This window comes from Lithobates pipiens, unplaced genomic scaffold, assembly GCF_037356315.1.
Source record: "Lithobates pipiens isolate NorthernLeopardFrog02 unplaced genomic scaffold, aLitPip1_a1.2 Scaffold_1, whole genome shotgun sequence".
Lineage (NCBI taxonomy): Eukaryota > Metazoa > Chordata > Amphibia > Anura > Ranidae > Lithobates > Lithobates pipiens.
The window spans coordinates 205,420,897-205,447,778 of record NW_027507685.1 but is presented as its reverse complement, the minus strand read 5'-3'; the positions used below and the strand labels follow the sequence as shown (position 1 = coordinate 205,447,778).

The 26,882-nt window shown below is 45.3% G+C and overlaps 1 protein-coding gene across 1 annotated transcript in view; it reads left to right on the top strand.

Moving 5' to 3' along the window:
- LOC143982274 (zinc finger protein 541-like) overlaps positions 1 to 26,882 on the top strand; it is a 61,717-nt gene that overhangs the window by 28,894 nt on the left and 5,941 nt on the right. The window contains exons 9-11 of the mRNA XM_077480855.1: positions 10,514 to 10,602; positions 24,248 to 24,382; positions 24,461 to 24,594. Coding sequence (XP_077336981.1) covers positions 10,514 to 10,602; positions 24,248 to 24,382; positions 24,461 to 24,594 — 358 coding nt within the window. The remainder of the gene's footprint in view (positions 1 to 10,513; positions 10,603 to 24,247; positions 24,383 to 24,460; positions 24,595 to 26,882) is intronic.

The window sequence follows — 26,882 nt, the reverse complement described above, 5'->3', positions numbered from 1 at the left end:
CAGGGAATTGTGGTTCCTTGCTACAGGTAAAAGAAAAAACAAAAACAATGAATACTGGGGCATTCTAGAAAGGGAGAGGGAGACTACCTTATACGTTTAGTATGCCTAAAACAGATTTGAAATATGGATGAATATTATTAAGACCAGAATGGCCAGGGCTTTACATATTTCTTGGAGGCTTCAGTGGCTACATATTACTCCTGACGTTTTCAGCTCTGCTTCTCAGTGGGAAGTCCTCCTGCTACATTCTCTGTAATGTAAAATAAATAGTACATAGAACAGGCAGATTTCCCTTTTAGCTCCTTTTCTGCAAATGACATGTCATGGCATTGAAAAGGGTTAAATCATACTAAGGGCACTGGGCTATATTGTGGAAGTGGTCACTTCTATGACCAGCTGACGTGGCAGTAATGTCAGTGAGCACATATTTTGAGCTCCTTTTGCATATTTTAAAAGGTATTTAGCTACCCTTAAGCAGCTCTAAACCCAATTACTAAAATCTCATAAACTGTAACTGTCTATGTTAATATCATTTCAGTAATTGTTTTCAATCTTTTAGTCTGCAGATTTTCATTAAAAATTATGCCATCTTGTCATGGAGGTCCTTGTTCAGGCACTTCCTATTATGGGGGGACATAAATGTGCTTCTGTGCTGTCACCATGCCCCATGTAGAAAGAAAGTGAAGAGACTGCACTAAGGATAAAAAAATACAATAATCCTAAAGTATGGTGGAAGCTGCAATTCTCCTGTACAACATTAACATAGTAGGAATAAATCAAAAGAAAAATAGAATTGCGCTAAACCAATAAGCGATTAATAAATTGTAAAAATTGAAATTCAATAAAAAGTCCACCAGTGCTTAAATGATAAAATCCATCAACAAGTGCGATGGCGTCTCCAAACGCTGTCAGATGTTGTGCTGAATCCACCACCAAAATAGAAGAAATCCCTTCTTATCAGATCGCCATGATCCCCAGTTACAGCTTGGTTCCAACACACAACGAGCACGCTTAAATATCTTCAAGCCACCTCTTATCAGCTCAGACCAGTGGATGGATAGACGTGGCACATAAAAGATAAAGGCTCTAAATAGTGTAAAACCTTTAACATTTATTAAAACTTTAAAATGCAAAGTATTGAATGGTAGCATTTAAAAAGGACCCTTAAGTCTGCGCAGAGACAAACCAATCTTTCCAGGAAACAAAATATAAACACGAGATGAACTCAGCGCGTTTCATCAGAGATGACGTCGTCCAGGGGCACGGGCGGCACGCTAAGTCACCTCCTTTTATACAAAGCTTAATTAACCAGGCCTCATTCTGAGCAGCAATTCGCTAGACGGACATGCGCGGTAGCGTGAACTAGGTCTCCTATAAGAAAACCCATCACGAGTAGATGTTATTTTCAAAATCTAACAGGCTACTATCGCTGTAAAAAATGCCAGGTTTGTTCTCTCAATATATGTAAAGACAGAAAAATTTGTAGGTTTGTGTCTACAAGTACTTCTTGGGTCTTTGAGAGGCTCTATCACTTGTTCATCTGAAGGCATGGTCTATCTTATCCAGTGCCCTTGCAGGCTACAGTATGTAGGTAGAACTAAGAGGGCTCTTCAAGTAAGATTCAATGAGCACATTAGCAACATCAGAAAGGGTTTAAAAACAAAACAAACAGTTTCCAGACATTATGATTTGAAAAAAGGTATCTGATAGAAACTGCTACATGTGCCAAATCCCAATGAAATGTATAAAGAGAGGAACTCCCTATGGGTGCGACTTTAAAGGCACTACTACATCAGGTTTATAGAAAAAAATAAAAATATATATAGAATTTATTGTACGCGTAATAAAAAACACATGACCAAGGATACAATATAATGTACACAAAATAGCAAAGAGAGATGATACAGCTTCCTGAACCAAACAACATTTCAGAGATGAGTTGTCTCCTTCATCAGGGGTTTTCACAGGGAGTATAGTGTCTATGAAATTTTGATGCAAAGTAGTCAGCCAACAAACCCTAACATATGGTACTGCATAGTCCTAGAATAGTACATACATGGCACTACTTACATCATAATCACTAAGCAGGTACATTTCAGCATCCAAAAAAAGATTAAAAGAGGAAAAAAACATTGTGGCATAGAGTCTCCCGCAGATCCCATCCACCAGGTGCAGATCAACCTGCCTATTAAGGAGAAGGACAGGAGCCATAGAATGAGGGGGGATAAATATCCCCTCGGTCACACCCACCAGCCTCACTGATGTTCGGGATTCCGGACAAAAAGCAGGCTGGCATGTGCACTGTGGCCCAACCAATAGAGAGTCTGGAAAAAACAAACACAAAAGGAGATGGCAAAATAGATATCCATGTATAAAGAGCAATATGGGAATTGGGAAGTTATTTCCCCTTCCATAGAACAAAAAAGTCCAAATCAAGTCCAAATCAAAAAATGATAAAATCTACCTAGGTCCAGAGATATCCCTCACAGGCCAGTAGTCAAACAAGGGAAAATGATTGGGAGGTCTGTGGACCCATGCAATATGGAAACACTGTCTGGTATGGATACTGTCAAAAAGGAATGCATCCAAAAAGTACATAGAGGAAAAAAAAAAAAAAGGGGGGGGGAAGGAAATGTATATGAATAAAAAAGGTTTGAAAAAAAAACAAACAAACCAAATAGTGGACCTAAAAAAAGCTATTAATATAAAGTATAAAAATTACCCAGGCAGTTTCTATCCTAGTAACAGGGTCCACCAGGACCTCCAGAGAGAGTCTTCTCATGCCTGACCAGAAATAACCGGGCTGTTAAATACACTACAAACAGCTGATCTGCAGTGATGTTGATCAGCTGAGTGTTGCTTGTGTACTTCTAAGCTTCCATAGGTGCGTCCCCTGAGGACGGCCCGCGCATACGCCGTGCAGGCAGCACGGCGTTGCTGAGCAGACAACCCAACGCTTGCGTAGTGACGCCACGCAGGAGCATCGCAGAGGGGTACGAAGCACTGATGTCCCACCGGCATGGCAAGGCGTCTCATGACAACAAGGTCGTCATGGATACCAGAGGGAGGGGATATTCCGCAATGGTGTCGTGAACCTCACATCCCAAAAAAGCCTTAAAGCGGAGGTCCACCCTAAAGTGGACCTTCCGCTCATTGGAATCCCCCCCCCCTCCGGCGCCACAATTGGCACTTTTCAGGGGGGAGGGGGGGTGCAGGTACCTGTACAGTACAGGTATCTGCACCCACTTCCTGGATAGCTCTCTGCGGAAAGGGGCGTAGATTATGTCCCTTTCCGAAAGTCCCCCGCTGCCTGCTGGGAAACACACAGATCCCAGAGGAAGCGGGTCCATCCTCATTGCGCATGCGCAGTAGGGAACCGGGAAATGAAGCCGAAAGGCTCCACTTCCTGATTCCCATACCCAAGATGGCGGTGGCAGCACCTGAGAGACGATCGAGAGATCGGCTTCGGGTGCCGACATGGCGGGCGCACTGGACAGGTAAGTGTCACTATTTTAAAAGTCAGCAGCTGCAGTATTTGAAGCTGCTGGCTTTTAAAAAAAAAAAAAAAAACGCGCACTCCCGGCGGACTCCCGCTTTAAAGAGAGACTAGATTGCCGTTTTGGGTGTACATGAGATGGGCATCAACTGGATCATGGCCCACTGAACTAAAATAGAGTAACGAGAGGTACAAAAATAAAATATGTACAAGATGGATGGATCCATCATAACAGACAGCCAATTTGGACATAGTAAATAATACATGGTGCATAATAGAGGGGATGTACAGATGACTACTCCAAGCCACTGTCCTCACAAACTTGGGCAGGAAATAGCAAAATAAAAGAAAAAATAATAGGCAAAACAATTGCTGAATGATGGTAAAATGCAGACAACGCATAACTGATATATGTTAACAGAATGAAATAAAAAAAAAAAAAATACAGAAAGGGAGGGGGAATACAGCATAGGACAAGGAGACCAGAGAGGGAAAGCATATGGCCTAACCGACATATCGAATGAGGGAGAACATGTGAATTTCATACCTTATTTTTCCATCCCTCCCGAACTGAAGCCCTCCAAGGGCCTGAAGCAGATCGCATCATTTAATCCGGTGAGGGCGTGTCGCTCTCAGCGTATATATCCATCATAGTTCAAGCTGGTGGAGACTTTTATTCCAGTCTCCTCCCCTTGGACTCGGGTGGATGCGATCTAAAGCCACGTACACATGATCAAACAATCCGGTGGAAAAGTCTTTTTTTTTTTTACCCAAAAGTCCAGCGGACTAAGAAAGTAGTTTTGCACATCAATCTGTCCGCCGGACTCGCATTTCGGCGGACAATACAGCCGTGTGTGTGCTAGTCCAGCGGACAATAGGGCCGTGTGTGTGCTCTAGTCCACCGTACTTTTGAAATGAACAAACTTTTCACGCCCGGAGAAAAGTCCGCTCATTTTGAGCGCGGCTCCAAGTAGCTGGGACCAGAAAAGGAGGCATCGCTGGCCCCGTCACCTGGTATGGACTTAAAGGGGAATCCCTACGCTGAAAAAAAATGGCGTGGGGGTCCCCCCCCAGGTCCATATCATACCCTTATGCCAGCACGCTACCCGGTTGGCCAGGAAAGGGGGTGGGGACAAGCGAGCGCCCCCCCCCCCCCTCCTGAGCCGTACCAGGCTGCGTGCCCTCAACATGGGGAGTGCTTTGGGGAAGGAGGGGCTGCGCGGCCCCCCCGCCCCAAAAGCACCTTGTCCCCATGTTGATGAGGACAAGGGCCTCTTCCCGACAACCCTGGCCGTTGGTTGTCTGGGTCTGCGGGCGGGGAGCTTATCGGAATCCGTGAGCCCCCTTATAATAAAGGGGGCCCCCAGATCCTGGCCCCCCCACCCTATGTGAATGAGTATGGGGTACAATGTACCCCTACCCATTCATCTGTGGGGGAAAAAAAAAAATTGTAAAAAAAACACACAAGGGTTAAAATAGTTTATTGCACTGCTCCGGGGGTCTTCTCGCCAGTCTCCTCCGCTATCTTCTGCTAGCTCTTTTACTAGCGGGGGGAGCCTGGTTTTCTTCTTCGCCGCCGCCCTCTTTTTCAGACTTCGGGGGTCTTGTCCCCCTCTTCGGTTCTTCTTGCCGGGCCACCGCGCCTTCTTCTAGCTCTTTTATACGTGGTGGCCCGGTCTTCTGTCGCCGCCTTCTGTTCTTCTCTTCTCCTTTTCTTGAGCTGTTGCCTCGTCGCTGTCTCTGGTCACAATCACAGGCATGCGGCGACTTATATAGGGACATCGCCGGATGATGTCCCCGCCCATTATGTCACAGTCCCAGCATCCTCTGGGACTGTGACATCATAATGGGCGGGGACATCATCCAGCGATGTCCCTATATAAGTTGCCGCCTGCCTGTCATTGTGACCAGAGACATCGACGAGGCAACAGCTCAAGAAAAGAAGCTGTAAAGCTGCTAATGAACTGAACCGCAAGTGGTCGTCGCTTTGCATGGTGGCCTTCTTAGAGGCAGTACCATATGCCCAGTTCCACACCAGAGCTCTGCAGAAGGAGATTTTGACAAAGTGGGAAAAATCTCTGTTGTCCCTGGATCGACAGATCCAGTTGAGCCAGTTAGTCAGAGATTCACTGATCTGATGGCTGAGGTCCCCGGTGCTTCAGTCCAGGAAGTCTGAAATGGACAGTGATCACAACGGGCGCCAGCCTATCCGGCTGGGGTGGAGTGATGGGGGTTCAGTCGGCTAAGGGTCTCTGGTCGATGGAGGAATCAAAGTTGCGATCAATCTGCTCGAGCTAAGAGCGATCAAGCTATGCCTCTCCACATGGTCGATGAGACTGCAAGGGCGTCTGATCAGGATCCAGTCAGACAAAGCCACTGCCTGGCATACGTCAATCACCAAGGAGGAACAAGAAGCTTAGCCGCTGCACGGGAGGTCGCTCACATACTTCGGCGGGCAGAGCGACATTTACCGGCCCTGTCGGCCAATTACATCCCGGGAGTGGAGCACTGGCAGGTGGACTAAGTCGCCAGATGCTAGACCCAGGAGAATGGGCGTTGCATCAGGAGGTGTTCAGCCTACTTTGCTTGCGGTGGGGCACACCAGGCGTGGATCTTCTGGCCTCCTGTCTCAATCAGAAAGGTGCAGAGATTCGTGTCCAGGACAAGAGATCCGTGGGCAGACGCATCAGACGCGCTGGTGGCTCCGTGGGATCAGTACCAGCTGATCTACGCCTTTCCTCCTCTGAAGCCATTACCACGTCTGCTCCGCAGGGTGGAAGTAGAGGGGATCCCAGTAATTCTTGTCACCCCAGATTGGCCTCAGCGGCCTTGGTATGCAGACCTAGTGCGCCTGGCAGCAGATGGCCCATGGCGATTGTCGTTACGAGAGGACCTTCTGTCTCAAGGTCTGATTCTCAATCCTGCTTTACCATCGCTGGCTTTAACGGCATGGCTATTGAGAGCCAGGTGTTGAGGAACCGGGGATTGTCAGACTCGGCCATTCCCACTATGTTGAGAGCACGGAAATCTTCTTCTCGGAACATATATCATCGGACCTGGAATGCTTACATCTCCATGTGTGAGGAGAAAGGATGGCATCCCGCTCCTTTTCTATAGCCAGGATCCTGCTGTTTCTTTAGCAAGGAGTAGACCAGAAATTGGCGTTAGGCACCATTAAGGGGCAAATATCAGCCTTGGCTGTCTTTTAAGCGACCCCTGGCGTCTCACTCATTAGCGAGTACCTTTGTTCAAGGGGGTACGACAGGTAGTCCCTCCGATGTGCCCACCGTTACCTCCGTGGGATCTGAACCTGGTGTTATCAGCGCTTCAAAAGCCGCCATTTGAAAAGAATCGGGAAGATTCCCCTGTTGACACTTTTCTAGTGCCCATCACATCAGCCAGAGGGTTTCAGAACTGGCGGCCTTGTCCTGCAAGTCGGCCTATCTGGTTATCCATAAGGTTGTGTTGCATCCGCAACAGTCTTTTCTGCCGAAGGTGGTCTCGGCTTTTCATATCAATGAGGACATTGTGTTACCATCTCTGTGTCCTAAGCCGAAACACCCTAAGGAGGTGGCCCTTCACGCTCTGGACGTGGTTCGGGCTGTGAAGGTGTCGTTGTCTACCACGGCTCCCTTCCGGAAGTCAGATTCGCTGTTTGTTTGGTGGCTGATCCAAAGAAAGGCATGGCGGTCTCGTCAGCCACCATTTCCAGGTGGATCAGATAGATTGTAGTGCAAGCCTACGCCTTGAAGGGACTGGTGCCCCCCTTTCCAGTCACGGCCCACTCCACAAGGGCAGTCGGAACGTCTTGGGCCTTCTGACACCAAGCGTCTGTTGCTCAAGTGTGTAAAGCGGCGACCATGCACTGTTGCATTACATTCCGCAGGTTTTGGTGCGGTTGTGGGTAGTCACTCATGTTGAGGGTACCCTGGTTTTGTGGGGGATTCTTCCACGCACTTTTTTTTTGTGGGTAAAGTTTCATTAGTTCGCACCTGCCATGGTGGATGAAGTTTTTTTATGCTGTGTTCCCACCCCTCGTTTGGCACTGCTTGGGGATGTCCCAATGGCTAAGAGACTAGCTGTGTCTGTCGATGAATATAAGAGAAAATAGGATTTTTTTGTACTCACCATAAAATCCTTTTCTCTGTAATTCACCGACCAACACAGCACCCGCCCCTCCTTTTTTCTCTTTACGTTATACTGCTTGTTGACGTACCGATGACTGCATGGCAGGCTGGAGGGTTTTTACCCCCCTGGGCGGTACTGGAAAGTTCTGTGTGTTACATAACATGTAATGCCTAGTATTCTAAAAGGTGGGCGTAACAACCCAGTGGCTGAGAGAGGAGCTGTGTCGGTCGATGAATTACAGAGAAAAGGATTTTAAAGCGAGTACAAAAAAATCCTATTTTCTTAAGCAGCCCAATCATTGGCTGGTGTTTGATAGCTGCAGGGCCCTGCCCACCCAACATCATGCTGAATTCTGACAGCTGGTCTCTGCATTCATTTACATATAGTGTAACTGAAACTGACAAAATCGGCTTAGAGTGAAACCTGCCAGTGCCAACCAATGGCACCTGCCAGTGCCAATAAAAGAAAAAAGAAAATCTGCTTAAAATATCAGCATCATATATCACCCATTGGCCGGCCTGATTTCTAAATATCGGCATCTGCCAGAGAAAAACCCATATTGTTCGACCTCTACTCTCCAGTATCTTCCCAACAATAGAAGTTAAACTAACAGGACCCTAGTTACTTGGTAAAAACTTTGATCCTTTTTAAATATAGGCACCACATTGGCCCTACACCAATCCAGTGGTCCTGTATCAGTCATTATAGAGTCTCTAAAAATTAGAAGCAATGGCTTTCAAATGACAGAGCTCAATTCTTTTAGGATCCTTGGGTGGATGCCATCTGGTCCAGGTGCTTTATCCACCTTTATTCTGTCTGAACTTGTTCTCTCTGGAGAAGAGAGGCTTGAGAGGGGATATGATTTCAGTGTACAAATACCGTACTGGTGACCCCACAATAGGGATAAAAAAAAAAAAATAATTCTGCGAAAGGAAATTTAATAAGACACGTGGCCATTCACTAGAATTCGAAGAAAGGCCGTTTCACCTTAAACATCGTAGAGGGTTCTTTACTGTAAGAGCGGTGAGGATTTGGAATTCTTCCACAGGCAGTGGTTTCAGCAAGGAGCATCAATAATAAAAAAAAAAAAAAAAAAAAACTATTAAATAAGCAACCGAACGACCAAAACATACAGGGATATACAATGTAATACGGACATAAAATCACACACATAGGTTGCACTTGATGGACTTGTGCGTTTTTTTCAGCCTCACCTACTATGTAAATATTTCCATATAAATTTTGGAACATTTGGGGCCTCGTCAATACCATCCCCATTATGGACATGAGCTCGCCCATGCTCCTTTGTATACACAGAGCTGAAGAAAGTATTTAATACATTTGAAAACAAAAGAAAACCGCACTGGATGTTAAAAAAAAAAAAAAAACCCTGTAAGTAGCAGCTGACAGTGCCCCAATACCAAGCATACAAACAAATAAGATACAAAAGTGGAGGGCTTAAATAAATTGATCATAAATTAGAATACACTGAAAAAAGAAATCCGTGCAAATAATCCAGTTGTGTGTGAACACAAATTTGTATATAAAGTCCCATAAACAAAATCACAAGTTATTGATATTGTGGAGATATATTCCAAAAAGAAAAAGCAGGCTTCCAAACTTCCAGTGCCGAGTGCCACCAAGTGAATCTCCCCAGTGAATGCAGAGTGGAGCCTTACCAGATTGTGATGACCCTCAGTAAAGTCAAAAAGACATGGATAAATGAGTAGTAACGCGACAGGGTTTCCAGTATCACAAGTAACTGATATTATGGAGATATATTCCAAAAAGAGAAAAAGGAGGCTTCCAAACTTCCAGTGCTGAGTGCCACTAAGTGAATCTCCCCAGTGAATGCAGAGGGGAAAATTACCAGGATTACGATGATCCTCAGTAAAGAGAAGTCAAAATGGCACGGATAAAGGATTAGTAGCTCCACAGGGTCTCCAGTATCCTCCCTGGTTATACTATGTATATCTCAGCATTTAACAGCATGAACTAGACAATAAGGCTCAATATAGCAATGGACGTTACCCCGGATGACGTCACTTATGACAAAACACATAAGGTGGAGCCAGAATAAACACTACTGCACATGCGCCAACCAGCCGTGGCCAACTTGTTTGTGGGAACAGACCTACTTTTGTGATGTTTGGATGCCTATTCACATATTGTGTGTCCTGTAAGTGCAATATATTATTAAACTTTGCCAATTTTTTTTAAACGATTTACACTAGGGAAAGTATTCTCTTTTCTCATTAGTGGCCACTAATATTCATTTATCTCTGCCTTTTTTACTTCTCTTTACTAAGGGTCATCACAATCTGGTAACCCTCCACCCTGCATTCACTGGGAAGATTCACTTAGTGGCACTCAGCATTAGAAGCCTGCTTTCTCTTTTTGGAATATATCTCCATAATATCAGTCACTTGTGATACTGGACTACTCACTTAGCACTGGCCCCATTCACATAATGCCTTGTATTTTTTTTAATGAATTCAAGGCGTTCTCCAATTGGATAGAGGTGGAGAAGAGGAACACTGACATAATGATCACAAGGCATTCTGTGAACATGTACAGCACAGTGAAGACAATACAGCTATTTTATAGAGTAATATATGGGGTTTTAAAAAGGTGTTTGGGTTCACATAAAAAAAAAAGAGGATTTTTATCCTTTGTGGCTACGGCGGAACATACTTAAAATGAACATTTTTTGTGCCCTTGGTTTAGCTTTAACTTGAAAGTAAAATTTCAACTGCCTGTGGTTGGCCAGAATCATTTTTAACCAATGCAGCAATGATTTTTGCCTTTATGGTATATAAAAAGGAGTTTGGTAACATATTTTTTTAGCAGGTAGAAGCACAGCTAGTTGATTCATTTCTCACTTCACAGGAACAGATTACTGGTCTGCATCAGAGAAACAACTATTTAGGAAAGCCTACAGGAACAACAGAAAGGATTTTTCCTACATCCAGGCAATGGTAAGGCTGGTCATTGACAATCTAGCCTTAGCGATGTTCCCGATTTGTGATCATTAGGCTTATTTTGAATCTTAAAGTTCAATAGCAAATGGCTATGATAGCAGAAGTGCTTTGATATCTTTCAGGAAAAGTTTCCAACTTGTTATAAAGACTCTCTCTGAGCTGGTAAAAAAAAAAAAAAAAAAAAAAAAGGAAGAAGAAGATCAAAAGTACTGCACAAATATCGATTTCACTGCTGAACAAGTATTAAAGTAGATTTTGAGACTTGTTTGAGGGTTGGCAGATCTCACATCTGTTATTCTTGAGGAGACATGTGCCCATCTATGGCCACCATGAGTCTAACTAGGAAGTGGAGATGATTTTGTTATGTACTCTATAACAAACTTCTTTTTTTTTTTTTTTGATAGAGTAGGGATAGGGTTAAAGCCCCGTTCCATTTTTTTTTTTTTGTCTCTACCATTGGGGGAAGTTTCCTTACATTTCCTATCCCACTAATGCAACAGGAATTATTGCAAAGTGAAGAGAATTCTCCTCTTAAACAGCTGTCCCAAATTCAAAAAGTAAAACACACACACATTACTTACAGTATAATGTAATCTTACCAATTACATTGCTGTATAATTATTTCACATCCCCTTTGTCCCTAGTGGTCTGCCCAGTGTCCTGCATGCAGTTTTATATTATAAAGACTGTTCTTTATGCCTGGAAACTGGAGATTGTCCATAGCAACCAAAACTGTCCCTTTACATCAAAAATGGTTTTAGACCAGCTAGAAAACTGTGATAATAAATTAGAATATCGCTCGATTTCTGCGAGCGATATTGATTTGTGGGGAGATCAGTCATCAAATACTGAAAAGTAATGACAGTGACAATTCTGCAACTGAGCAAATTTCTGTGTTTTTGATTGGATTACATTATTGAATCATTTTTATTATTGTTATATTATTTTGTATATAATTATAATTTAATTTTTCAAACTTTATCATACCCGGAATGTCTACTAGACTCTGGTTTGGACAGATTTAAGTGAGTTATTCCTAAGAATTACAGGACTACAACATAAAACAGCAAATTTCCATGCAAAATAATGGTACTGCTTTCAGCACCTAAAATCTGAAATAATCGTACAGCCAGGGAGGTTAAAGCAAGCTTTGTACTTCTGACCAGATGGGATTAAATGACTGCTAAAAAAAGGCATGTTTGGCAAGCAGGGAAAGGGAGGTTAGATATGTCTGCCATAGACTTTAAAGAATGGGTTTTTCTGAGAACTAGAGTGCACATTATGATTATTATAAGAAAATTCAGCCCACAGAAGAAAAGACCGAATGTCAACATGAGCAGGGAAAAAATGGACTGATTTTTAGAAAGTTTTCTAAAACCAAAAAATAAATTGTATGCCTCATTCAGACAATGCGGGATGGAATTTCTGGCAACAGAAGGTTTCTTGGACAAAGAGGGACCATCGCAAGAGCATAAGAAATGCCAGGAATTGGAATGAAGAGTGCCATCTTGGAAAATTGTTTGTTGATGACCCAAATTACGTTGTTATTTCCCAAAGGGTGAAAGATCAGTGATAAAGTCATTGGCTGTGGGGCCAGGGTTCTATAGGAGCAAGCAATGAGAAGACTGGTGGGTGCTTGAGCAGAGGACTTGAATTGATCAGAAATGTGACAGGGCTTAACATATTCGCAAACAGAATGTAAAGTAGGCCAGCAGTAGTGTCAATTGATGAGAAGGAAATAACAACGGAACCCTGAATGGCCCACCGCTTTTAGAATCATGTCCCCGTTTTATACCTTAGTTCAACCGAGACAAAAAGTATTATTAAGGAGAACTTGCAACCCCTGAGTAACCATGTAAGCAACCATGAGGTTTCAGGTTTTGAGATGGACTGCACATCCTGTGTATCAAAAGATCTGTAGAATGCATCAACCTGGGGGGGCGTGGCCTAGCGATGCACTAGAGCAGACGTGCTTCGCGGGAGCTCCGGCATCGGCGCGGATAATTGATCTTATTTGACTAGATCCCCCTCACTACTACTTGCCCCAGGCATGGGGAGGAAAACGGGCAAGTCCCTGCCCAAGAAGGGCTCAGCTTCGGGCAACATTAAACGTTTTTTGGCCGCGGAGTCCGAGGAGGTCCCGGACCATGACGGCCTAGGCCGCACGCCGCACAGCACGCTGCCGATACTCACCCCCGCCTCTTCAGCCAGACCGGAGAGCAGATCCCGCTCGCCCGATACCTCGGCCGAATCGGAGGATGAGAGAGAATTGGCCGGCCCTGCCGAGATAGCTACCAGGGTGAGTGATCTCCCGACTAAGGCCGACCTCGCCTCGATGCTGTTGAACCTTGAACGAGCGATTCGGAAGGAAGTGTCGGCGGTCCGTTCGGACTTATCACAGGTACTGGTACGTGTGGAAGAGACGGAACAACGACTGGATAGACACGCGTCTGCTATTCGATCGCTTCAGACGACTACCCGTCAACTTACGATCGCCCACCGTACGGCTCTATATAAAATCGAGGACCAGGAAAACAGAAACCGACGCAACAACGTTCGGATCCGTGGCCTTCCGGAGGCGACCGGAGACGACGACCTCTTGCCATCAGTCAGGGGCATTTTTAACAGCCTTCTCGGCAAGGCGCCTGACGCGCCGTTGAAGATTGATCGGGTCCATAGGGCCCTCCGACCTCGCTCTATGACCACGGAGGTTCCACGAGATATCATCTGCAGACTTCATCACTACCCGGATAAAGAACTAATTATGAAGAAGGCCCGGGATGCCACGCCATTTGATTTCCATGGCGCCTCCCTCACCTTATATCCGGACCTGGCCAAAGAGACTTTGGATAGGCGTAGAGCCTTGCGCCCCCTCACGGAGCTTCTACAGTCTGCCTCTATCAGGTACCGATGGGGCTTCCCTGCTGCTTTAATCGCCTCGGTCAACGGCAAGACCTCTGTCCTAAGGTTTCCTGAAGACTTACCACGCTTCTGTGCTGACCTGAACCTTGAAGTACCTGAGCTACCGGGTTGGACTGATGTCCTCCCGCCACCACCGAAGCTCCCTGACCGTCAATGGCAGAGCGGGCCGGAGGCCTCTGGCTGCGGATCTGGCTTCCCAGGGGCACCCCTGACCGGCGTAATGTGGGGTTATTCCTGTGTCCCTTCTCCCTCTGGTCCTCACAGACACCTTGGATCCTGCAAGCGGGAAGCTGATTCTCTAGTATTTGCCACTGACTTGGTTTCACTTTATTGGCCTCTGGATTACCTTCCTTGCTGCCCGGGATCTGCCACAGCGGGACGCTGTTCTTTTCTGTTTTCCCAAGTTCTTGCTGTTTCCTTTTTGCTTGTTTTTGCAGTCCCGGATACTCATCAATGCTTGATATCTGGGACCTTCCCCGGTTCTACCCCGCCAGCTGTCTGAGCTTTTGCCGGGCTGTGCGACATATATGTGACCCCCTGTGGTCTCTGGCCCTGAAACTGATTGCTTGCCTCTTGGCGCCGTACTCAGTTCCTGATTGGACTTGAACCCTGTTTGCCGACCCTGTTTGGATCACTGTAATTTACTTTTTGCCGTTGTCCTCCTTATTAACTGTTTTTTATTGGAAATGTTTATGTATATGTAGTGAGTTTAACTGCGGCGCCGATGCCGGACTACCGTGGCGTGACCCTGGCCCTCGATGGCGTGGTTTGTCCTCGGTGGCCTGGTTTCCGCCGCCCCCCCTCTTGGTGGGTACCGCCTTGCCCGGGGTCCCGGTGCCCTTGCCCCGCTTTGCGGGGGGGGGGTGCGGGGTCCGCGGGCTGGGTGCGCGACCCGCCGATGCACCGCAGTTTTCTGCGTGCGGTTAGTTCTGCTACTATGCTGCTGTCTTTGTTGCTACTATTCTGCTTCTTTCCCTGTCGCTCTCTCTACTCTCCTTTCTCTCCTTTGGTTATCCTTCTTGTCCCCGTCCCTCCCCTGCCCAACCCTTTCCCCCTGGTGTGGGGGGCCCTATCTGCCTTGGGTGTATCGCTGCTGGGGGGTGTGGGAGGTGGGTGCCCCCTTTCTGAGACCCGATGGCTGCGGTGAAATTTATCTCATTTAATGTTAGAGGCCTTCATGCCCCTGGGAAGAGACATCAATTGTTCCGGGAACTGAACCGTCTCCGGGGGGATGTGGTCTTTCTGCAGGAGACCCATCTCACCCATACCACTTCCGTCAAATTGTATTCTCCCAAATACCCTACCTGGTACTATGGTCTCTCGGATATTACTAAGGCCAAGGGCGTAGCCATCGGGTTTCGGAGGGGTACCGCGTTTAAGTTGGATGATATGTTATGTGATCCGGCTGGCCGTTATTTGTTTCTCCGGGGCACTCTGGGCAGCATGTCATGCACTTTAGCTACTCTTTACTCCCCCAATAGACAACAGGCTTCCTTTGTCGCCTCGACACTCTCTAAACTAGGAGACTTCGCGAGGGGTTGTGTGGTCCTGGCGGGTGACTTCAACGCGGCTCTGGAACCTTCTCTGGACACTTCCAGGGGGAGTTCGCCTTTGTCCTATAAACAGCTGAAATGCATACTTACAAAACTGCATGAGCTGCAGTTGATGGACACCTGGAGGATCGCACACCCCCGCGAACGTGACTTTACCTTTTTCTCCCCGGTGCATCATACCTACTCGAGAATTGACCTCTGTTTTCTCGATCACCAACACCTGCCACTCTTAGTTAAATCGGCCATTGAAACATCTCCCCTGTCGGACCACGCTCCGACTTCGTTTACCCTTAAGGTTGAATCTTTGCCGCCCAAGGCCGCTACTTGGCGGCTGAACGAGACCCTTTTATCCGAGGAGGCGGACAGGAAAGTTTTGGGTGAGGAACTAGATTTCTACTTTCAGACTAACATGTGTACCGAGATCTCTCCGGGCGTGCTATGGGAAGCACACAAGGCCTTTATTAGGGGTAAACTTATTGAACTGGGGGCCAGGAAAAAGAGGGAACGGGTGGCACAGCAGCTTCAGTTAGTTGCGGAGATTAGGAGCCTAGAGAAGATTCATAAACGGAGCCTCTCAATCCCCGTTCTGCACACCCTTACAGCGAAGCGAGAAACCTTGAAGTCCCTCATGCATTTGGACCAGAAGTCTAGATCGAGGCTGGTGGCCCAGCGCTTCTACGAATGGGGGGATAGACCTAGTAGGTTGTTAGCGGCTTCCATTAGGCGACGGAGAGCCGCTGCGTTTATACCTAAAATTAGAACCTCGGGGGGGTCCATGGCCTACGAAACTCCTCGGATTGCTAAGGAATTCCAGGATTTCTACCAGCAGCTATATCATGTTCGGCGTATAGACTCAGACGGGGAAGCCCGGCGGCAGCTCATTCGGGAATACCTGGACCGGGCGGCCCTCCCTCAGCTTCCCGCTGAGGCCCTGGAAGGGGAATTTTCGTCGACGGAATTATTGCGAGCACTCCGAGCTATGGCGAAGGGCAAAGCACCCGGCCCAGACGGCCTTTCAGTAGCATATTATCGCTTATATGCGGATAAATTACTACCCCACCTTTCTAATTACGCTAATGTGACCTTGTCCGGGGAGGCTCTCCGCCCGGAGACTATTCATGCCCATGTTACGGTCATACCGAAGGACGGGAAGGACCCGGCCGATTGTGCAAGCTATCGCCCTATCTCGCTGCTCAACATCGACGCCAAAATTTACGCCAAGGCTATTGCGAATAGATTGTTGCCTCTGGTCCCACAATGGATTACGCGGGATCAAACCGGTTTTATACCAGGGAGAGAGGCTCGCGACAATTCTCTACGCACCATCACACTGATGTCGCTTGTACGGCGTCGGTCCCAGCCCACCCTGCTGCTTTCCACGGATGCTGAGAAGGCTTTTGACAGGGTGGACTGGGAGTTCCTTATGGCGACGCTGTCTCGTCTCGGGGTCGGCCCTTCCCTCAGATCGCAAATTTTAGCTCTTTACCATCATCCCACGGCCCAGTTGAGGGTTAACGGCACTCTTAGTGACCCCTTTACTCTATATAACGGTACGCGCCAGGGTTGCCCGCTTTCGCCCATACTTTTCGCAATATCGCTGGAACCTTTCCTGTCTATTATCCGTAGTAACCCGAACATACACGGTGTTGAAGTGGGTGGGACGGAACACAAATATGCGGCCTATGCCGATGATATTTTATTTTACGTGCAACAGCCTCTGATTTCTCTCCCTAACCTCGTAGCCGAATTTACAGCTTTTGGCAGGGTTTCGAATTTTAAAATAAATATGTCTAAATCCGAAATTCTGAATCTCACGGTCCCTCCCCTTGTAGCCACGTCTCTCAGGCAATCTTTTCCCTTTGCTTGGCAGACACGGCGCCTAAAATATTTAGGTATTTATCTGACGCCCAACCCACTTGCTCTTTTCCGCGCCAATTTCCTCCCGCTTCTTAATACGCTAAGGTCAGACATACAGAGATGGTCCCAGGTGGGTCACTCTTGGATGGGTAGGATTGGGGTGGTGAAGATGAACATGCTGCCCAGGGTGCTCTTCTTGCTGCAAATGATCCCCTTTGGGGTGCCGGTGGGGTTCTTCACTATATTACATTCAATGGTTTACAGGTATATCTGGAATAGGAGGAAACCCCGACTGCCACGGTCCCTGCTTATGCGCCCGCGGAGCGCGGGGGGACTGGCGGTGCCGGATTTTCGACTCTATTTCCGGGCTATTGTGCTAGCCAGGCTCTCGGACTGGAAATATGGTATGAATACTAAATTGTGGGTCGAGCTGGAAACGCTGCTGGGTGGGACTGACCTTTCTAATCTTATGTGGCTTCCAAAGCATCATAGGACTCTGTCTGCTGATTCTTCACCTCTAACGACCTCTTCTTTGGCAGTGTGGGACTCTTTGTACAAAAAAAGCTCCGGGCTCTATAACTCACCTTTACTATCTTTGTCAGGCCACAACTATTTTCCGCCCGGTAATGTGGGGCCCAACTCACGTGCCCCTTGGAGCCTTGGGGACAAGACTTTCCTTTACCAGCTCACCGGACCATCCGGGGTTCTCCCTCTCCCCACCATTTTGGGGGAATCGCCTATTTCACCTATGGATCAGTGGAAATACTACCAACTGTCGGCATTTGTTCGATCTCTTCCTAAACCGCTACGTTCCATATCCGAGCTTACACCACTGGAGTCTGCTTTCTCAGGTGACCTACCTGTGGAGAGACCTGTCTCCTATTTTTACCACCTGTTACTATCCCTAGAATCTCACAGGACACCTACTTTTATCCGCAATTGGGAACTGGATTTGGATGAGACACTCACTCCTGCCCAAGTGTCTACTATTCTTCACAGGGCACACGCCACTTCGGGGTCGGCCAAAACAGCTGAGATGTCCTACAAGCTTCTGACCAGATGGCACTATACGCCTATAACGCTACACCGGTTTTTCCCCCAGACCTCACCGCTCTGCTGGAGAGAATGCGGGGAGCGAGCCTCCCACGCCCACATCTGGTGGTATTGCCCACGTATACGCCCGTTTTGGCTCGCAGTTCTGCATTGGATCCAGCAGATTCAGGGTCAGGAGGTTCCGAATGATCCATGGCATGTGCTACTCCACTGTTCGGAAAAGCCGGCAGGCTCATATAAACGCTCTATTACGCCCCATCTTCTCAATGCGGCAAAGACTCTTATCCCGAGATATTGGAAACAGAGGAAGATTCCCACGCTCCGTTGCTGGCTGCTCAAGGTTGATCAAATATACTACATGGAAGATATGACACTCTCCCTGAGAGGCAAGTCAGACCTTGCAAAAAAGATTTGGGCCTGCTGGGTCGCCTTTAAGTACACGCCCCCGTATGCAGCTATGGTATCCAGTCCTGTGTAATATAATATACTGTAGCCATGTATGGTCCTTGTTTTTGATGTATTTCAATGAACTATGTATATCATGCTTTAGCCTCTGAAATTTCAGTCTGGCGGTTGGACTGGAGCGCCAACTCTAACCCACAGAAGTGCCTGCTTAAAAAAAAAAAAAAAAAAAAAAAAAAAAGAAGAAGGAGCTGAAAGAAAAGTTTAATTTTTGAAACACAGAAATGGCTAGGGGAGACCCAACCTTGGAGTTACCATTTTTGTTAGGTTGATAAGTGCAGCACTGGAGGAACAGTTCCATATAAAACAGTCTGTAGTAGTTGTAAAAGTCTAGGAACGCTGGCTTTAAAACTAGTAGGCAGAAGCCAGTTGACAATGGCAGAAACCTTTTTAGGGTCCAAACACAACCCCTAGTCAGTGATATTATAACCCAGAACAGGTACTTCGAGACACTCCAAGAAACTTTTCTAGCTTGGCGTAGAGATTATTGGCTCCGAGTCTCTAAAATACAATGCAGACATGTTCTGCGGGAAGCCAGGTTTTTCAAAGAGGATTACAATGCCATCAAGATAAAACTACAAACTTGTGCAACAGGTCCCTGAAGATTTTGATTATAACATTTTGGAATACCGAAGGAGTATTACACAATCTAAAAAAGGGCATTATGAGGGATTTGTAATGATCATCACCCATGTTAAAGATGGTCTTCCTACACCACTACCTAATAACGATCTTAAGACCCATAGCATATTTTGCAGATCGCTTACTGCCTTACCAAAAATTTTAAGTGCCGCAAGTTAGAAATACCCCTCAGCGACATTTAATATCGAACATACTCCATTATGTACACAAATATTCTGGCTAAGGACTGGCATGTTAGGCCTGAGACAAAAATCTGGGCTATAAACTGACCAAGGAGAATTGGGAAAGCATAAATCAGCATATATATTCATAAAGGCTTTCCAAATGTGAATACATAAGAAAATGGCCACAAGGTATGCCCGAGATGTTCGCACTCTATAAAATATCTCTTGGACAGTATCTGACGGATGCTGGAGGTGCTTGGAAGAGGAGTGGATGTTCCTTTACTCAAAATCATCCTGTACCTTTTTCTAACCTTTGGGCAAAGATACATGTAACCACCTCGAGAGTTTCAGGATTTACCTCAGACTTTACTCCAGCTCATTACTTGTTACATCACTCCAAGCTATCACAGAAAAGGTTTAGGACATTCCTGACAACACATAATCAATGCAGCCAAAATGTGCATACCGATAAACTTATTAGAAACACAACAGCCTAAAGGTGTGGTTCATGAGGCAATCAACAGAATCACTTAATTGGAAGAACTTATACATACAATAAATACACCAAGACTTGGGGATATTGTCTCCACTTCGGCATATAAGCAGACTGATTTCTACATAATGTATGATTGAGTTATATGGGACAGAATCATACTTTCCATCCAGATGCTATTTAAAAAAAAGAAATGGGTGGGGGTGAATTCACTCTTTTCGTCATATTCCATATGCACTCCAGCATCCCCTTCTGCCTGGCTCCATTTCACTTGACCCTTACACCAGTCTCTTCCACCTTTTACCGCACCCCATTTTTTCCCCCTCTTTACTTCATCTCCTTCCTTCCCCTCTCAGCTCTTGTCTTCCTCCTCTCCCCGACTTACAGAGGGAATACATCCAATCCCCCACCTCTGGCAAATGTAGAGTTCTCCACTAACCAATTTTGCCTACACCCTTACTATAGGCTGGGCTAACATAGGCACACAACTTTTACACCACACTATAGCCTTCCCTGATATACAGTGCGTTACAAAACAAGCACAGAGGCATGCCAGAGTCAAACCCAGATATACTGGAACCCAACAGGCCAGGCATTAACTTAAAAGGCTTTACTTGGGTTAATGTCTCCTCTGCATTACTTTATTCACACTTTCATCCTTCTTGGTCTCCTGTTTTCTATAGTTATATGCATATTGGAGGAAGCACCGTATGATACACTAGTGATGCTTGTATACCCTGTAGGTTTGCAAAAAAAAAATTAAAAACTATGGGAAAAAAAACATGGACTCCCATTCATCTTCATGGGGAATGCAGATATTATATTTACCCTAAAACTTCAGTTTCATGAAAACGACTGATATACTGATTGAAGGCTATTTTTTTTAATTATTTTAAATAAGAAAAAAGGGAAGGTATACGTGCCTGCTCTGTCCACTGATATTACACAGAGCAGTCCCTTGCCTCCTCTTTGTTAACTCCCCACTGCCGCTGGCTGCTCCTCCTTTTGGGTGCCACCCCCTGCTTCCTCCTCACAGCAGTGTGACTAACAGCAGCAAGACCCTGGCAACTTATCCTTGATTATAGACCTGTGCAGAACTGGGAACGCATTGCCCCAATGTAGAGCATCCCCTGACAGACATAAGAGGGCGCTAACTGCAGACGCAGTTTGTCCGGATTTCTCAAGGATGTACCACAAGAGGTTTAAGAAGTCAGAGAGATTTGAAATCAGTGGGTTGCCCAACCCCCCAGTAGGGTAGCCCAGGCCAAGGCTCTTCCAACCAAAAGAGAGATAATGTAATCCACCTTGGCCATATCTGATGGAAATTTCTGTGGTTGAAGTTTAAATTGGATGATGCACTGGCTGAAGAACCCTTGTAGGACTTGGGGACCCTATAGAAACCAGGAGGGCTGGCCAGAACTGGAGGTTGAACAAGTGTAGCAGAAAGTTGCAGGGGGAGATTGCTGGACCAGATGGACTAGGGAGATCTGAAACTGCTTAAAATGTGTGGCCATTTCTTAAAGGAATAGCATTATACAAAAAAACATTTACTTGGCTTCTGGTTTGTGGAACCACAAACAGATCAGCAGCAGCCTTTACCGGTGATCTTTGACACTCTCAGTGACAAGGGTCACCAGTAGAAATCTCCCCAGAAATGGCGGTTATCAGTGATTTTTTGCGGGACTGCGACATTTCGGCAGACAGATTGGACAGTTTTGGGACCATTGACATTTATACAGCGATTAGTGCTATAAAAATGCACAGATTACTGTATAAATTACACTGGCAGGGAAGGGGTTAACACTATGGGGTGATCAAGGTCTTAAATGTGTTCCCTCAGTGTGTTTCTAACTGTTAAGGGAAGGGCCTGACTGGGAGCAGAGAGAGAGATCGCGGTTTCTAAGCATTAGGAACAGCTGATCTCTCTCTCTACTTCCCTGACAGAACAGGGATCTGTTTACATTGACAAATCCCAGTTCTGTCTCTCTGTGGAGCGATCACGGCTGCCAACCATGAGCATCGGCGCAGTGCATGTGTCCACTGTAACTATTGCACCAATCGTACAGGTGCGTTGATTCGCGCAATAGAGCCGACCTGCCACAGTATATGTTGGGCGGCAAGTGGTTAAAGGGACGAGGTGGCAACCCTACCTGCATGGTTAAAAATAAAGCAGATCTTACTGCAATGCTCATCCTGTTTGTAGAGCTATCCCCTACAGATTCACCACTCTGCTATCCAGGGCCCCTTATAGAAGTTGAATGAGACCCAGTTTTTATTAACCTACTTCCTGTGAGCAGAGGGTGTCAAAATCCTGCTTTCTGGTGGGGGCGTCCTTAGTAATGTCCCAGGAGTCATGAAACATGAGATACAAGATTATGTAAAATTTGCTTCCACCTCTCACCATTGGCCCTTAGAGTGATTTGGTAGCCTCACTGGTGGGGTCCCAAGAGCAGGCAGGCTAGCGCTCAGCTGTACAACGTTTATATCAATTGGAAATGGCTGTCGGTCTCAAAATTGAACTGGAAATGGCTCTTAACATGATAATAATCTAAAATCACACTAGCACATCCACTAAGAAATTACTCAGAAAGAAGAAATGGAGGATTATGGACTGACCCAGGCAAAGCCCTAAATTGAATACCATTGAAATGTTGTAGGGGATTCAAAATATGTAGTTCATGCAAGAAAATCCTCAGAACATCTTTCAACTGAATAATAGTGTGGTGCCAAATAATAATGGATGGAGGACATGCAATCCTACACTAACTACACCATTATGCAAAACACCTGCAAGAAGTAATTTCCACCACAATGGGGCAATACCAGCTTCCGAAGTAAAGGGCGTGTGTAGGTTTTTCTACACACCATTATACCTTTTGATATATTTTTGGTTAAATGATTGAGGAGGCCAATTTTCCTTGTGATTACATTTAGGTAGGTCACCTTTTTCTTGTAAACATGGTTTGAATGAAGATCTAATTGCCCATATAAAGAGGTTTAAAAAGTCAACATTTTCCATGGTGTGCCCTTACTTTTCACATGACTATTTGTACGTGCAATATGGGCCTATGCAAGAAGAAAAAAAAAAAAAATGTACCAACAAGAACCATTTTATTTTGGCCATAGCAACCATCCAGCATTGCAGGGCTGAAAATTAAACAAAGATTCTGGTTGGCTACTATTGGGAGCAAGAAATGTTCTTGTTCATAGTATAGTTTCAGACAAACACCATCATGCTAGTCTGTAGTTATAATGTACTGAAGATGCTCTATAAGACGATGCTCTGTCAAGATCAATGGTACATCCATCAGTTCATCCCCATATGCCAGGGTGCTAGGGGTAACAGACTCTGAACTGTCCTTTCCTGCCCACATACAATCACTGTCCAAATCCTGCCGCCTTAGCCTCCGCAACATTTCCAGAATACGCCCCTTTTTAACTAATGACACCACCAAGCTTCTAATTCACTCCCTGGTCATCTCTCGCCTTGACTACTGCAACTCCCTCCTCATTAGATTAACTTTGCATAGACTAACACCCCCCCCCCCCCCCCAGTCCATAATGAATGCCACTGCAAGACGCATCCACCTTACAAACCACTCAGTGTTCTCCACCCCTCTCTGCCAGTCCCTGCACTGGCTTCCACTCAACAAACAAAATTAAAAGTACTAACAATACAGCCATTTACAAAGCCATCCACAACTTGGACCCCAGCTACATCACTAACCTAGTCCCAAAATACCAACCAAGCCGCTCTTTTCGGTCCTCCCAAGACCTCCTGCTCTCTAGGTCCCTTGTCACCTCCTCCCATGCTCGCCTCCAGGATTTCTCCAGAGCTTCTCCCATCCTTTGAAACTCCCTAACCCAATCTGTCTGACTGTCCCCAAATCTATCCATCTTTAGATGATCCCTGAAAAACCTTCTCTTTAAAGAAGCCTATCCTGCATCTAACACTGTTTTACTTCCTCCATCAGCTCATCCCCCACAGCTATTACTTTTTTTTTTTTTTTAATCAATTGGCCCTTCCTTTTTAGGATTGTAAGCTCCACTGAGCAGGGCCCTCTGATTCCTATTGTACCAAATTGTAATGTATCTGTATTGTCTGCCTTTATTTTGTTAAGCGCTGTTGGTGCTATATAAAACCTGAATAATAATAAATAATATAATTTTTATATATATATATATATATATATATATATATATATATATATATATATATATATATATATATGTATGTGTATGTGTATGTGTATGTGTATGTGTATGTGTATGTGTATGTGTATGTGTATGTGTGTGTGTGTGTGTGTGTGTGTGTGTGTGTGTGTGTGTGTGTGTGTGTGTATACACACACACACACACACACACACACACACACACATACGTTTCAGACAAACACCATAATGCTAGTCTGCAGTTAGTGTACTGAAGATGTTCTATAAAGCTATAGTAATAATGTTGGACATCTTGGATTTTTGTTAAAAACCATTATCCTCTAGATCTCTGAGAAAAATATTTACCAGTGTGTTGAATATTACTATACGTGGAAAAACCATGTTAGATTTGACAAAAGAGAAACCAGTGCTGCTGAAAACGAGTCCGGTTTTGATGGAAGAGAATCTGAATGCAACGTAGTAAGTACAGAAAAATTATTCTACATCCTGTGATCATACATGACTTTTAAATTTAAAATCTTCTATTTAACTGTACAGAATGATGGTTTATCTGAAAACAAAACCACCGTTTTCAAAACGGATTTGAAAGAGATGCCACGCTACAACATACAGGAGGACACCAGAGATGGAATAAAGCCTCCAAGCCAGTTTCCATGCAGTAAATGTGACAGGTAGGGTTTCTACTTAATATTTCAATATAAGGATGAGAACATCTATGGAGAAGTGTATAAACAAACTGAGCACATACAAAAAAATTATATAGTTCGTACATATATTTATGGAAAAGAAATTGGTATTTTAAAACAATTGTGTAAGGCCTCATGCACACTGTAAGCTTAAAGATGTTTTTTTTTCTCCTACAGGAGTTTAGCAGCATTTTTAGGGAAGGATAAGGCCTCATGCACACTGCAGCTCAAAGAAGCTGCTCCTACAGGTCTTTGAGCCGTTTTGATCTTTTACTTTTATCGACCTGGTAACTCTCCTCCATTTAAAAAAGTTTTTCTGCCACTAAACTCCTAAAAACACCTATAGTGTGCATAGACACATAGGCTAACATGGAGGAGCATTAATAGGCAGAGAAAAGTAAAAGCTCAAAACGCCTGTATGAGCAAGCTTCCTTGAACTACAGTGTGCATGAGACCTAAGTGTAATTATAATACACAGGAAACTAAAAACGCAATTGATCAGTCAATGGGCACTGGCGAACTAAAAGCAGAACTTAACCCTCCTATCCTTTACAGCTAAAGAAGCTGCCATCTTAGTCTGTTTGATCTGCAGTTGTTGTGGTGCCGCACCATATGATCAATACACCAGTCATTTGATGGCTCGACAGTTCGGTTGAAAGCATTTATCATGCATGGCATTCCTTGAATGTAACAGTTTTGGGAAAACAATACATTGATTCATTTAGTTCCACTTTAACTCTGTGCCAAATTTTGCTCAAGCCCTGACTAGAGAACAGACAGCATACACCCCCGCAGAGCATTGTTTAGGGTGAAACTTCTGCGCATCTGACTGTACGAAGCAAGCTTTTCAAGCGTGATGGTAGATCTTCTAAGAAAATCAATTTCCTAGCTTTAAGCAGTTTAGTAACAATGGAGTCTGGGAGACGCCAATTTCTATGGACTTGGATCTCAACAGCCAATCTGTTAAAGCCAGCAAATGTGAAGCAGTATTGTGGACCAGTTCTTGAGACAGCAGGTCAGGTTGGTCTGGAAGTGCCCACAGAAAAACAGACTGAGCACCCAGTGCTGCTGGGAAATTTTTTAGCCACCAAGATCATCAGAATGCCCTCCATCTCAAATGCTGGAAGGCAGTCAAGGAAGAACCGATAGAGGGAAGGAATATATCAGTCAGACTTGTGGATCCCGACCATGAACCTGTGTACCTTTTTGTTGAAGCAGGATGCCAAAAGATCTAAATCTGGCTTACCACACAAGTGCCAGCACTCCCTGAACACTTTGAAATGAAGAGATAATTCCCCCACGTCTAGGCATTGGTGACCAAGGAAGCCTGCCAGTCAATTATCTACACCAGGCATGTAGACTGCAGACAAGGTTGAAACATGCCTTTTGGCCCAAGCCATAATTAGGAGCACTTTTGGAACTGCAGGGTGGTGTAGAAAACCTTCAATTCTAGGAGGGGGCAAACACCCCCAGTGGGCTTCAGAACAGTAAGACAGGTTTGAACACAAGCCCCGAAACTCCAAAAGAACTGGTACAATCACTGCCAAAGAGAGGCGGGAAGGTTATAGGGCATGAAGCAATAAGGCGGCAGGAATGAAAATCCAACCTTTACCCCTGGTACACCACGTCCTGGACCCAAAGATCTGAAATGCTTTGAGTCTAGATGGCTGAAAAAGAGGCCAATACATATTCTCTCACTTGCAAAAATGTGAGTGCCCCTTTATTGCAAGGAGGTTTTGGTTCCATACTTGGCCATCCAGAAATAGATTTTAGACTTAGGGGTCAGGAAGCGACAAGGAGGAACTCTTCAAAAAGTCAGAAGCAGCTGACTTTGCCATGGGAACCTTAGCTTTCTTCTTACCACCTTAGGTAATAGAGTGCTCTTTCTGCCCATGATTTCCATAATAAAAAGGAATCTAATGACTCTGAAGATTCATTCTCCACCAAACGGAAACCTTTCCAGGACATTTTTTTTATATAACCGTTTTCAAAACCAGTTCTGCGTTCAGAGAATCCTGTGCATCTTAACTAAATGCAAGAGAGAATTTCTCTTATATTCACCGACCGACAGCTCCTCTCTGTAACAAAATGGGTTGTCAGCCTAGGGGGGTCCCAGCCTGCTCTAGCAGAACTCAGTTTTAATTTTTCCTAGTGAAGGAGATGCACCGAGGAACCCTGCAGGCCCATAGGTCCGTGTTTTTTTGATGCAGAAGATTGGCTTTTTGCGCAAGATGAATGATCCCGTCATCTTCTATCAACAGTCGGCTGGGTGA